This window comes from Rhinoderma darwinii, chromosome 2, assembly GCF_050947455.1.
Source record: "Rhinoderma darwinii isolate aRhiDar2 chromosome 2, aRhiDar2.hap1, whole genome shotgun sequence".
Classification (NCBI taxonomy): domain Eukaryota; kingdom Metazoa; phylum Chordata; class Amphibia; order Anura; family Rhinodermatidae; genus Rhinoderma; species Rhinoderma darwinii.
This window is the reverse complement of record NC_134688.1, coordinates 466063884-466079032: the sequence shown is the minus strand read 5'-3', so window position 1 is coordinate 466079032 and position 15149 is coordinate 466063884. Positions and strand designations below refer to the sequence as shown.

The window sequence follows — 15149 nt, the reverse complement described above, 5'->3', positions numbered from 1 at the left end:
CTGCCAGCTTGGAACTGTGACCCCAGCGAAGGATTCTTCCTCTGTCTGCCAGACGTACAAAAGTCCTTCCCGGAGGAATGTCTCTAACTTGCAGAGGGTTCACAGAGAAGATGCAGGAAGGATCAATAATATTCTGTCGGGACTCCACAGTGTCCTCTGTTTCAAATGACCTAGACAAGGCATCGGCCCTCACATTCTTGTCGGCAAGACGGTAGTGGAGTTCGAACTGAAACGGAGCAAAGAACAACGACCACCTGGCTTAACGAGGATTCAACTGCTGATAGGTCAGGTTCTTGTGATCCTTTCTGGAACAACAGTGCACCAGCACCAACAGAGGAAGCGTCCACCTCTAATGAAAACTGTAGGGATACATCAGGGTGGTGAAGAATAGAGGCTGACGTAAAGGCTTTTTTTAAGGATTCAAATGCGGCTTCTGCCTCCGGAGTCCAAACCTTGGCATTCATACCCTTTTTATTGAGGGTGGAGATGAGAGCTGTCAAAGACGAGAAGTTGGGAATGAACAGCAGGTAGAAGTTGGCGAAACCCAGGAAGCGCTGTATGGCCCTTAAGCCTTTGGGGCGTGGCCATTCCAGGACAGCCTTTACCTTCTCAGGGTCCATGTTGAGACCCTGATCAGGGATGGTCTAGCCCAGGAAGGGAAGAGACTTTTTTTCAAACGCACTTCTCCAGCTTGGCATAAAGATCATTCTCCCTTAAACAAAGCAACACCTGGCGGACATGACTCTGATGAATTACTGGATCTGGGGAAAAAATCAAAATGTCATCGAGATACACCACAACACAGACATAGAGGAGATCATGAAAAATTTAATTGACAAATTCTTGAAACACCGCGAGGGCATTACATAGGCCAAAGGGCATAACTAGGTATTCATAGTGCCCATCACCAGTATTAAATGCAGTCTTCCACTCATCACCTTGACGAATCCGGATCAGATTGTAGGCCCCCCGCAGGTCCAGTTTAGAAAAAAAAAATTCCCCCCGTATGCGATCAAACAGTACCGAAATCAAAAAGGCAATGGGTACCTGTTCTTCACCGTTATCTGGTTGAGGCCTCGGTAGTCAATGCAGGGTCGGAGGGATCCATCTTTCTTCTTAACAAATAAAAACACGGCTCCGGCCGGGGATGAGGATTTACGAATGAAGCCCCTCTCCATATTCTCCTTAATGTAGGCAGACATAGACTGGGTCTCAGGCAAGGAGAGAGGGTACACTCTACCGCCAGGAGGGGACGAATCAGGAACCAAGTCAATCAGACAATCATATGTTCGATTTGGCTGTAAGATCTCTGCTTCCTTCTTATCGAAAACATCAGAGAACATAGGAGTAACAAGAAGGCAACCCTGCCAATGACTGATGCGGAGAAGACTGCAGTGGATGGATATGACCCAGACAGCGGTCGAGACACTTGGGGCCCCACTGGACAACCTCTCCGAAGTTCCAATCCAGGACTGGGGCGTGCAAACGGAGCCAAGGCAAACCCAGCAGCACGGGGTTGACGGCCTTGGGCAGGGCAAACAGGGAGATGAGCTCAGAGTGAAGAGCTCCCACTTGAAGTATCAATGGCTTGGACACAGACAAAACTGGGTCAGGCAATGGCAACGATACCGAGGCAACAATCAACGGCCTTTCCAGCAGGACAGTGGGCAACTGAAGAAGATCCACAAGGTCTTGGCAGATGAAATTGGCTGCAGAGCCAGAGTCCGTTCAGGCAGAGACCGGATGGGGCTTCTCGCCAGCAATGATGGTTACGGGAATAAACAGTTTGGAGGAGAGTTCTAGATTAAATGCAGTAGCACCCAGGGTTGTCTCTCCAACCAAACCTAGGCGTTGGGGGTTTTTGGCTTCTGAGGACACAGACGCACGACATGGCCAGCGAGGCTGCAATATAAACAGAGTCCAGAGGTGCACCTGTGCGGTTTCTCTTGAACTGACAATTTTAGCCGATCCACCTGCATCGGAACCTCGGGCAAAGCAGTAGAAGGCGGCAAGAGGGGTTGCTGGAAGTTGGGTGCCAGTCTAGGAAGCTGTCTCTCCTGTAGAACCTCATGAGATCTCTCCCTGAGCCTTATGTCCACACGAGTAGCAAGCAGAATCAGGTCGTCCAAGGCAGGTGATAGATCTCGAGCAGCAAGTTCGTCCTTGATCTCGGGCAATAGACCATGTCAGAGGGATGCTACCAAGGCCTCATTGTTCCAGGACAGTTCTCCTGCCAGGGTCCGGAACTGGATGGTGTATTCGCCCATGGAGGTGTTTTCCTGGCGAAGGTTAAAGATAGCAGTGGCTGTTGATGAGACTCTTCCTGGCTCCTCGAAAACAGTACTGAATAACCGCACTAACCCCTGGGAGTCTTGAGTCTCGGGTCCCTGACGTTCCCAGATTGGGTTTGCCCATGCCAGGGCCTTGCCGGCAAGTAGAGACACAGTGAAGGCGATCTTGGCTCTGTCCAACGGAAATGCTCGGGCGTGCAGGGTAAAATGGATATGGCATTGGTTCAGAAACCCTCTGCACGTACTTGCGTCTCCATGGAACCGAGAAGGTAATGGCAGCGAGAACCGAGGATCCAAACCGGAACCGCCAGGAGATGTAGCAGGAGGGTCCTTGCATAGGAGCAGGAAGGGAAGCAGCTAGCGTCCCCAGCTCCTGTGCCATGGAGTCCACTGCCACAAGAGGTTGATCCTGTCTTGCTCAGAGATCCTGCAGGACCGCCTGCATGGCTTGGGAGGGTGACATGCCCTTGAATTGACCAACGGGGTCCATGGCCTGAGCGTACTGTCACGATGTGGGGTGTGGACCCACTGGACCGTACCGCGTAACGGGATGGCAGCTGGCCAAACAGGTATAGTACAGAGTCTATAGTCCAGAAAGGGTACCTGTGTCAACTTGGACAGTACAGTAGCAAGGCAGGCTCGGCTGGGATCAGGCAGCAGGTAGACGTCAGGCGTGGAGTAGCAGAACACGACAACAGCACTAGACCAGGACAGCACGGGATACAGGATACAGGAACAGGGAACACTTGGGAACTGGAAGACACTAGGAGACCATTAGCAAGACAAACTTTGGGTAACGAACAACGCTCAGGCAAAGAACAAGAGTGCAGAGCCCTTTTTATAGTCCAGTAGCATTCTGGGTTTTATTGCAGACTCCTTGCAATTATGCGCGTACAAGCCCTTTAAGACCGCGGGCGCGTGCGCCCTCCGGAGACAGTCTCGATACCAGGAAGTGAGTGCCGGTGCCTCACAGGGGGATGACTCTGCAGGGAACATAGAACGTTGAGGAAGCAGTAGACTCGCTTGTATGGTTATTGTATGAGAGATCCGCCCAAGGCAGGAGCTGTACCAAATTGGCATGATGGACAGAGACATAATGACGGAGATAATACTCTAGTATTTGGTTGTTCCTCTCCACTTGACCGTTAGACTGTGGGTGATAGGCAGAAGAGAAGTCCAGCTTCACATCTAAAAGATTACACAGGGCCCTACAGAATTGAGACGTGAACTGTACACCCCGGTCAGAAACAATATGAAGAGGTAGTCCATGTAGACGAAAGATGTGTTGGATGAACAGATCTGCCAGACGAGGAGCTGAGGGGAGGCCTATTAAAGGAATAAAATGTGCTATTTTGGAGAAAAGACAAACTACTACCCAGATTGTAGTACATCTAGCAGAAGGGGGAAGGTCAGTAATAAAGTCCATAGTAATGTGCTGCCAGGGAGCATCAGGCACCAGCAGAGGTTGGAGCAGACCAGCAGGTTTAAAATGAGGGGACTTGTTTAGGGCACAGTTAACACAGGAGGAAACAAAGTCCAAGACATCCCTAGGTAGCAAGGGCCACCAATTATGATGAGCAATAAAGTCCCGAGTCTTTCGGACACCAGACTGCCCCGGCCAGTTTGAAATTATGCCCACAGCGAATAATTATTTCCCTGTCAGCAGGACGGACAAAAATCTTTCCAGGAGGAATGTCCTTGATCTACAGAGGATTCACGGCAATAATCCTAGAAGGATCAACAATATGTTGAGGTTTCTCTTCAGAGTGGTCAGTCTCAAATGATCGGGACAGTCTTAATGATTTTGTCAGCAAGGAAATGAAGAAGAAAACAAAATCTGGCGAAGAACAGCGACCATCTAGCTTAACAAGGATTTAGTCACTGTGCAGACTGCAGATATGTAAGATTTTTGTGGTCGGTGTAGATGATGATGGGGTGGGCAGACCCCTCAAGATGTCTCCATTCCTCCGAGGCCTGCTTGACAGCGAGCAACTCTCGATTCCCAATGGAGTAGTTGCGCTCAGTAGGATAGGAGAGTTTGGAGAAGAATGCGCAAGATACTGCCTTGCCCTTACAATACTCTTGAAGCAGGAGTGCTCCAGCACCAATGGAAGAGGCATCAACCTCCACGGAAAACTGTTGGGTAACATCAGGATCATGAAAAACAGAAGCAGACATGAAGGCTCTCTTGAGGTTGGAGAATGCGGACTCTGCCTCAGGGGTCCAGTTCTTATTGTTCACTCACTTTCTGGTGAGAGCTGAGATGGGAGCAGTAAGGGACGAGAAATTTGGAATGAACTAATGATAGAAATTAGCGAATCCAAGAAACCTTTGCATAGCTCGGAGACCTTCAGGATGTGGCCACCCCAAGACGGCCTTCACCTTCTCAGGGTCCATTTGAAGACCATGATCGGAGACAATATAGCCCGGGAAGGGCAAGGACCTCTTTTGAAATACACACTTCTCCAGTCTTGCGTATAATTTATTCCCCCTTTGCGGCAGCAAAACTTTGCATACATGCTTCCAATGCTTTGTCAGATCGGGTGAGTAGATCAAGATGTCGTCTAGATATACCACCACACAGACATACAGAAGATCATGGAAGACGTTGTTCATGAACTCCTGGGACACCGCTGGAGCGTTACACAGTCCAAAGGGCATGACAAGATACTCTTAGTGACTGTCCCAAGTGTTAAATGCGGTTTTCCATTCACCCTTGCGTATAGGAATAAAGTTATTGGCCCCGTGTAGATCCAGCTTAGTGAACACCTTAGCTCCACGAATCCTGTTGAAGAGCTCAGAGATAAGTGGCAAGAGATACTTATTTTTTTACCGTGACTTGGTTCAATCCACGGTAGTCGATAAATGGTCAGAGTGACCCATCCTTTTTCTCCACGAAGAAGAATCCAGCTCCGGCTGGTGGTGTAAACTTCCTGATGAACCCCCTCACCAGGTTCTCCTTGACGTACTGTGCCTAGGTAGACCCATCCACAAGGGAGAGAGGCTTCAGGAAGCAACTTTATAGGACAGTCATATGGGCGATGAGGAGGAAGAACCTCTGCCTCCTTCTTGCTAAAGACATCCGTGTAGCTGGCATATTGTGGGGGTAATCCAGTGAGAGACTGAGGTAGTGGAGAAAGAACGGGACGAACCTGAGGCAGGCAGCGGTGCAGACTTCGGGGTCCCCACTGGAAGTCCACTCCAGTGTTCCAATCAAGGACTGGAGCATGTTGGCGAAGTCATGGTAATCACAGTAGGATGGGGTTGAAAGCTTTGGAATGAAGGACTCCTATCTGTAGCCTCAGTGGTTTAGTGATAGACAGAATCGGGTCAGGCAGAGGTTGTCCATCTACAGAGGCGACTGCCATCGGTTTCTCTAGAGGAACTGTGGTCAAATGGAGACGATTAACAGTCCTGCTGGATAAAGTTTGCAGCCGCTCCGGAATCCAAGTAAGCAGGCACACAGTGCGAACCTTCACTGGTGACAGTTAACACGGGAATAGACAATTTGTGAGAAAATGTAGTGGTAGAGGGTGATTCAACTAGGTTAGTCTCTCCAATCAAACCTAGGTGCTGGAGTTTCCCAGCTTTTGAGGGCATTGGCGCCCAAAATGTCCCTTGTGGCCACAGTACAGACACAATCTAGTCGATCGTCTGCGTTGCCGTTCCTGGTCGGACAATCTGAGTCTATTTACCTGCATAGGCTCCTCCAAAGATGTAGTAGAACAGGGTAGTAGTGGCCTTTGAAATTTTGGTGCCAGTCGACAAGGCCTCCTCTCCCGATGGATTTCCAGAGTACACTCTTGGATCTGCATATTGATCCAGGCAGCCAGAATTATTAAGACATCCATTGTAACAGGAAGTTCTCGAGGTGCCAGTTCATCTCTAATATAGGGAGCAAGACCCTGCCAAAAAGTCGCTACCAGGGCCCCATTATTGCAAGCCAGCTCCGCAGCCAGTGTACGGAAGAAGATAGCATACTCCCCTACAATTGACTCCACTTGTTTGAGAGTTAGCAGTGAGGCAGCTGCAGAGGATGTTCGACCCGGTTCCTTGAACAGTGTACAGAAAGTCTCTAGAATCAGTGATAGATCAGAGAATTCCAGGCCCTCTCCTTCGCAGATGGGGTTTCGACCATGAAAGGGTTTTACAAGCGAGGAGAGAAATAATAAATGCTACCTTGGCCTCATCAAAGGGGAAGAGATGGGCACATAACCTAAAGTGGATTCTACATTAATTGATGAAGCCTCTTCAGGCCCTAGAATCCCCATTGTAGCGTGGCGGTAGAGGCAGCGAAATTGTAGATCCAAGGCAGGCAGGAGGGGTAACAGGTAGTGGAACAGCAGAAGCGGCCAATGGAGGTGCAGTAAGATTCATCGATTGTAAGCTCTTGCAAGCAGGGTCCTCACTCCTCAGGTTTGAATTGTAAATTAACTTTGTCACTATGTAATGTCTGATATTGTTTGTTTCATGTTCCCTCTAAATTGTAAAGTGCTGCGTAATATGTTGGCACTATATAAATAAAGATTATTATTATAAAGATTATTATTAAGATGATCCAAATGGGTGATTATCGAATTTACTGCCTGTGAAAGCCGATCCTGGCGTGCACGCAAGGCCACGCATGTTTGTTTGCATCACCTGAATCACCGTCTTAGGTTGACCAGCGGGATCCATGATCTGAGAGTACTGTCACGTCTGTGGGGTATGTGGACCCACTAGGTCACTCCGCCATATAGACACTTGGCACAGATGATGCGTGACGTGGTAGATGACACTGGACATGGCAGATGGAATAACACAGCTCCAACACTATGATACAGCTCAGGAACAAACACAGTTACGGGATACAGGATACAGAAAGCAGTATACGGGAACAATGGGAGCAGGATACAACTAAGGGACCATTTGCTTAGACTAATATGGGAAGACAACAGCAACGCTCAGGAAAGGAGTGGAAGGGCAGAGCGCTTTATATAATCTAGGATGGGATAGGAAAGGCAACACTGTGTTGGTGAGCGCGCTGGCCCTTTAAGGCCGGGGACAAGCACGCGCACCCTAGAGACAAGAGAGTGCAACCGCGTGTGTTGGCGTATCCTGGGAGTAAGACACCCACAAGCCTTCAGTGTCCCTCGGTCACGGCTGCCGGTGAGTTCAGCGTGCCAGCGGTCTGCTACCGCAACACACAGTGGCCGTCAATCATTGGTGAGGGATAATGGAGGGCGATGCTTATGAATCTTTCTTAGCAGATATTATATATAATATTACATGTGATAAATTTGCTGCATGTGATACTATCTAAGGCTCTGTTCACACTGAGTTTTTTGGTGCTGTTTTTGCAGAAACCGCGTTGGAAACCGCGCCAAAAACACCTCCCATTGATTACAATGGGGGATGGGGGTGTTTTTGTCCCGCGAGCGGGGAAAAACGCTCGCGGGATAGAGAAGCGGCATGCCCTTCTTCAGGTGTTTCCGTCTCTGACCTCCCATTGACATCAAAGGGAGGCAGAGAAAGCATTTGTGCTGCGTTTTTTGCCCACGGTCTTAGGTGGTTATTGGCAGTGAAGAGCTAATGGGAACATCCCTGGCGGTCTATGGATTTGATGGGTTAATTACTTTTGAGTAGTGACATCAGGGAGATTCCGATAAGTGGCGTATTAAGCAAAGCACAGAATTTATCATATGCCCGCCCATTTACATTAGCCTAGCCCCCAAACTTTGAATCATGTAGCACATATGACTCCTTCAAAATTAATACAGGCCCCAGACTCAGACCCCAAAATAATTATAGACCCCAAAATAAATACAGATCTCCGCCCAATAAAACACAGCAATACACACACACACTCTCTCCTCCTTTACGGAGCCTTGCAGCTACGCCCCCTAGCTTCAGGACCTGAAAAGACACCATTCATTCTACACATCCTCCGCACATTTGTGCCTATGGGTATGTTCACACGCAAAATAAAAAAATGGCTGAACATGACGGAGCGGTTTTTAAGGGAATAAAGCCTCTGATTTTCAGCCGCTTTTGTAGCCAAAAATGTTTTTTGAGATGTTTTTAGAGCCATTTTTGGAGCAGTTTTTCCATTGACACAATAAAAAACACCTCCAAAAACGGTTGAAGAAGTGACATGCTCCTTCTTTTATGGCTTTTTTTATTTTGCGACGTTTTTTATAACAGCGAGAAAAAAAACGCCCCGTCTATACTAAACGCCATTTTTTCCATTGAATTCAATGGGCAGATGATTGTAGGTATTTAGCTAGTGTTTTTCAAGGCGGATTTTGAGGCGTTTACGCCCCGAAATATGTCTGAAAACTCTGCGTGTGAACATACCCTTAAGGGTAAGTTCACACGTAAATACTGCAGATTTTCCCAATGGATTTCAGTTGCAGCAAAGTGGATAAGATTTGCACAAATCTCATCCACACGCTGCTTAAAGAGGCTCTGTCACTAGATTTTGCAACCCCTATCTGCTATTGCAGCAGATAGGCGCTGCAATGTAGATTACAGTAACGTTTTTATTTTTAAAAAACGAGCATTTTTGGCCAAGTTATGACCATTTTTGTAGTTATGCAAATGAGGCTTGCAAAAGTCCAAGTGGGTGTGTATTATGTGCGTACATCGGGGCGTTTTTAATACTTTTACTAGCTGGGCGTTCTGATGAGAAGTATCATCCACTTCTCTTCAGAACGCCCAGCTTCTGCCAGATCACGCTGTGTCGTCACTCACAGGTCCTGCATCGTGTCAGACGAGCGAGGACACATCGGCACCAGAGGCTACAGATGATTCTGCAGCAGCATCGGCGTTAGCAGGTAAGTCGATGTAGCTACTTACCTGCAAACGCTGATGCTGCTGCAGAATCAACTGTAGCCTCTGGTGCTGATGTGTCCGACACGATGCAGGACCTGTGAGTGACGTCACAGATCTGCACTGCCAGAAGCTGGGCGTTCTGAAGAGAAGTGGATGATACTTCTCATCAGAACGCCCAGCTAGTAAAAGTATTAAACACGCCCCGATGTACGCACATAATACACGCCCAGTTGTACTTTTACTTTTAAACACACCCACTTGGACTTTTGCAAGCCTCATTTGCATAAATACAAAAATGGCCATAACTTGGCCAAAAATGCTCGTTTTTTAAAAATAAAAACGTTACTGTAATCTACATTGCAGCGCCGATCTGCTGCAATAGCAGATAGGGGTTGCAAAATCTGGTGACAGAGCCTCTTTAAGTGATAAGCGGAAAAAGACGCTCAGAAATTGACCTGCGGTGCGTTTTTTTCGCTGCTTTTTTGTTGTGAGTTTTCCCCATTGAATTCAATAGGGAGGTAAAACCTTAAACCCGCAACAAATAGCAGATGTTGCATTTTTTTGCACCGGTACAACTGCAATTCCGATGCAAGAAAAGCAAATCAGAAAAAATAAATCTTATGCTTACCCAGAATACTTTTCTTCTTCGTCAAAGCCGGCCTCCTGGGATGACGTTTCATTCCATCTGACCGATGCAGCCAATCACAGATTGCAGCGATTGCATAGGATTTAAACGTCATCCCAGAAAGTCGCGCTGCAGGACGTCAGATGGTTAATATTTGTTTTGTTTTTGCATTTTTCCACACTGGACACAATTTGTTGCTTTCTTTCAGTCGGAATTCCCTGCGGCCGCCAGGTCGGATACGCTGTGCACCTTAACGCAGAGTATCTACCGTGTGTGAACGTAGCCTTAGGGATTGCTGCACAATGCAAATTACGACAAAAAAAGTGACTAAATTGCTGCCTCCTGCAGTCCTAGTAGAGCGCCTACTATGACCTGTAATAACCTAGCTTCAAAAATAATCATGGACACCTAGTTTTTATTACGGACACTGGACATAAGGCTATGTTCACACGCAAATGCAGAAACGTCTGAAAATACTAAGTGGTTTTCAAGGGAAAACAGCTCCTGAAATACGGAGCTGTTTTCAGGCGAAAACAGTTGCTCCTGATCTTCAGACGTTTTTGTAGCAACTCGCGTTTTTCGCTGCGTTTTTTACGGCTGTTTTTGGAGCTGTTTTTCAATGGAGTCAATGGAAAAACGGCTCCAAAAACGTCCCAAGAAGTGACATGCACTTCTTTTGACGAGCCGTCATTTTACCCGCCGTATTTTGACAGCAACGCGTAAAATAAGGGCTCGTGGGAACAGAACATCGTAAAACCCATTGAAAGCAATGGGCAGATGTTTGTAGGCGTAATGGAGCCGTTTATTCAGGCGTAATTCGAGGCGTAAAACGTCCGAATTACGCCTGAAAACACTGCGTGTGAACATACCCTCACTGTCCTATTTCTATTGACTGTCCGTGAATTTGTTGGATTCTTCTCTAAAAAAAGAGAGTTAAAGGAATTATGGGGAAAAGTTATGGAATAATTGAAGTTTACACAATATATCTAAAATAAACCAAAAGACAATAGAAGACGATATATTATACATGTAAAGACAATGGCTTACTTCCAATAATAACAAACTAAAGTTGATCTCTCCATGTACTGACATATCCAAATTTTTTAAACAGGATTTGAGGGCCTGCATGACGAATCTGAATCAACATGGTCGACTGGAGTTGTTTCCAAATACCTAGTCATCCCTCTTCTGGTTTATTCCACCGTTAGTCCTAGAAGGATGAGTTTTGAAGTTGGAGGTGGAGACACAAAATGGAGACAGGAACCTTCTACAGACACTGAACAAAGGTCCTTCAGCCGCCCCAATGACCCAACCGAAAGTCCAAGCAGTGCCAGTAGCAGCACAACCCCAAGCAACAGAAGTAACACAAGTGGCAGCAACCGATCCTCCAGGGACAACTCATACTCCGAGATGTCTGAAAGCGTAAATGAGACGCAAAAAAATGCTGAGAAGATGGCAGAAAAAGTAAAGATCAAAATGTGTCAAACGTTCCCGAAAGTTGGTAAGAACTTCTAGCAGCTATATAAAAAACTGCCGGAAATCGTTTAATCAACTCCCCCCATTGTGTTCAGGGTCAGATAAGAGAGGGGACTTCCTCTGTCACCCCATCAGCACCCCCACGACGCGATCACGGGTGAGGATAGTTTTTGTGGCAGCCAGGGACCTGCAATACAATGCAATACAGAAGTATTGCAGTGTATTATAAAAGCGATCACTTTCAGGTTTTTTTTCCATACCCTCCGCTTAAAAGGTTAATAAAAGTTAAGACTGTGTGCATACTGCTGATACCCCCCATTTGGCTAGGGAGAAATACATAACCCTATAACAATAACTCAAATGAGGCTTTCTTTATTTTATAATGTGGGTTGACACGAGGGTCGGACACAGCTTTATTATATTTATAATTGTTGATTTCCTTCGCTTTTATTTATAACAATAACTGATTGCAACAATATATATGTATAACCATAACTTAATACCCGAATGCCAGCCCGCCTAAGGAAGGGCATGTAGGTCAGATCTTTACCCAACACCACCTGCTGTGACACCAGTATTGCCATACAAAATCGAAAAACAGACAGAAACATGAAATAAAAGGACAAAAACGTCCCGGCATACTGACAATCAAAGAGGACGTACATATCCACCAGATAACAAAACGCCTCACAGATCTTAATCAAAACCGTTTACTCCTTTCTTATTATCATCATCTTTTTCTTTTCTTTTTTTACATACTTTTTTTTTTTGGGTTTCTTTTAATATTATTTTTTTTAATTTAATTTTTTATTTTTATTATTTAAAAAGCACACGCATAACAGTCAACAGGGAGAGAGGGTGGGACAAGTAACGGCCAAAGAGGAAGATGCCCTCCCACCCTTGCCTTATAAATCCAGGCAAGGAGGAGGGGTTAAAACCCGCCATTGATACCCCTAATGCCGCCCTGTAGGAGGGGACCTTAAATCCCTATTGGCTACCCTGTCACCATAGTAAAGTGAAGGGGAGGAACTAACTTCCCCTAGCCCTGCTGTACCCATGTTAACCCCTTACCCACAGTCATAGTCCCAACGGCCAATAAGCCTGAGGGCCTGTAATCATTAAATTATAAGTACCCCAAATTGGTGCCCTTAAAAAATACATCTCGTCCCGCAAATACAAGCCCTCACACGGCTATGTCTCTAGAAAAATAAAAAAGTTATGGCTTTCGAAATGCGATGATGAAAAAACTGAAAAAAATTGCTTGGTCATTAACCCCTTCACACTCAGCGACGTACTATTCTGTCATGCTAAGTGCATCATTCGCGCTCAGTGACGGAATAGTACGACGCGGGAGGAAAAGCCATTTCGGCCGTCTTCCCGACACATACAGGAGCTGTGACAGCTGCTGTCTCATACAAACCTTAGAAACATATAGCAGAAATAAAATTGTCCCTAGGGGCTTAAGAATTTCCCTGACTCCAGCAGCCAGAATCAGATCCCCAGATTTACTGAAGAAATGGGAAACAGAATCTATTGAGTCCTCACTAAGATTCATGGGTCTGTTATTAGAGGAGGAAAAAAATTGCCTGGCAAAAAGCACACAACAACTGAAAGAAGCAATAACATCGGCAAAAAATTTTTCCTCCAACATAGAGTATGAGAGGAAAGAAATTGTCCTACAGCAAGCTGTGGAAAAATTTACGAACCATATAAAGGAGCGAAAACATTATCAATTCGTTCGTGACACGCTTGACTTTAAGGAGGGAAGAATATTCGATTATAGTATTAAATCTAAAACTACTCTTGAACCCGAAACTGACATTTCATCGTCAGAGCAGGAATACTCCGACTCTGAACAAGGGAGAACCCACTTTAGGCGACAACGGGGAGGGATGGATCAGACTCGCTATCCCACACGTGCCAATCTAAGGGGTAGAGGTAGAGGAAAAGGGCAAAGCCGGGGGGGTGGTTTTTTAGCCAAAAGCCATCCCATCTCGGAATACCTCTTGAGAGACAGGAGAGACATCTAGGCTATAGGTCTAGATCTGATGAAGATGAATCCCAGGTCATCAATCTCTCATCCCGAGTACTCAAAAGTGAGGAAATTGGTATCCTTAAAAGGGGGTTGTCATTTGTCCCTACAAATAGATTTAATCTATTCACCTGGGTAAAGGATATTAATTTATTTGCTCGAAAATTAAAATGGAAGAAGTTTTTTCTGACGCACGATCGTCGTAAATGCCTAGAATTGGGCATAACTGAGGATGATTTACCAGACCTTAGAGTATTGGAAGGATTATGGGAGGAAGGTCAAAGAGAGATTGGTATGGGTCCATTTACAGATCTGAGGGCCCCATCCACTAAATTTGCACCTCTAAATGATAACACCCCCATTGATGTGTTCGTAAAAGTTGTTGAAGACCAACTTAGGTCACTTGATGACTGTAAGTTTGGTCATTTCAATACAACCAAGGAGGAAATGGCGGGTCTACGATCCCTTGAAATGGATGACACGATTGTTATAAAGCCTTCGGATAAAGGCGGTAATATCGTGGTCATGGATCGGAGCCGCTATTTAAAAATGTGTCTTCATATTTTGCAGGATCAACAATGCTATAGGGTTCTTGAATATGACCCCACAAGGATTTTTAAGAGTCAATTGAAGGACATCTTGGACTCGGCAAAAACTCTTAACTTGATCAGCGAGAAAGAATTCAAATTTATGTTGACCGATTTTCCACAGGTTGCAACATTTTACAGTTTACCTAAAATCCACAAAGGGACGACCCCTTTAAAAGGTCGCCCAATTGTATCCGGTATTGACAGCTTGACGCAAAATGCTAGTGTGTATCTGGACCGCATTCTTAGACCCTTTGTAGTAGCATTGCCCTCATACGTCAGGGATACTATGGATACCCTGAGGAAACTGGAGGGCATTCGTCTTGACCATGATGTGTTTCTTGCCTCATTAGACGTGGAGGCGTTGTACAGCTCTATCCCCCATGAGCAGGGATGTTGTGCCATTGATCACTTTTTGAGAGACAAGGGTACACACTTTAGGGCCCACAATGAATTTGTCATTTTGTTGTTGAAATTTGTATTGGAACACAATTTCTTCTTGTTCAATCAAAAGATTTTCCACCAGCTGAAGGGGGTTGCCATGGGGAGTCCATGTGCCCCGACATATGCCAACCTGTATTTGGGCTGGTGGGAAAAAGAGTGCGTCTTTACGGATCTAATGGAACAATGGACCTCCTGTATCCTTCTATGGATTAGATTCATAGACGACATTCTGATTTTATGGAAAGGAACAAGGGCACAATTCATGGAGTTTGTGGGTGTCCTCAACGTAAACAACCTAGGCCTTTTTTTCACGTCAGAGATTAATGATAATAAGATCACATTCCTTGATGTCACGATCTTTAAGACACCCTCAGGAGCCATTCAAACCAACATGTTTAGGAAATCTACTGCTACAAACAGTCTCCTGAGATGGGAAAGTTGTCATCCTCTAAATCTGAGACGTGGTATTCCGAAAGGCCAATATCTGAGGGCACGCCGGAACTGTTCGACTATATCTGATTATAAGATTTCGGCTCATGAACTAGAAAACAGATTTCGGCGGAGAGGATATCCAAGACAAGTACTCAAAGATGCATACCAGAACGCATTAGGTAGAAATCGGGATGATTTATTGAACCCTAAACCGAAGGAAGTGGAGGACGAAGCAATTAGGGTCATCGGTACTTTTGACTCCTCTAGTATGGAAGTTCGGTCCATCCTACAACGCTACTGGGGTATACTGCAAGCTGACCCAGACATTGGGGGTTTGGTAGGTAAAGCCCCCTTGATTACCTATAGACGTGGATGCAATGTCAAAGATCGGTTAGTTCACAGCCATCTTAAAATCCAGGACCCTGTAGGTACCTGGCTGAATCGTGGCC

The 15149-nt window shown here is 45.9% G+C and overlaps 1 protein-coding gene across 3 annotated transcripts in view; it reads left to right on the top strand.

Moving 5' to 3' along the window:
* Nucleotides 1-10843: 10843 nt before the first annotated feature.
* The window catches only part of LCA5L (lebercilin LCA5 like), a 65054-nt gene continuing 60748 nt past the window's right edge, over nucleotides 10844-15149 (top strand). For all 3 annotated transcript variants that reach the window (XM_075854616.1, XM_075854615.1, XM_075854617.1), the window contains exon 1: nucleotides 10844-11230. In XM_075854616.1, coding sequence (XP_075710731.1) covers nucleotides 10948-11230 — 283 coding nt within the window. In that variant the 5' untranslated portion in view covers nucleotides 10844-10947. The remainder of the gene's footprint in view (nucleotides 11231-15149) is intronic.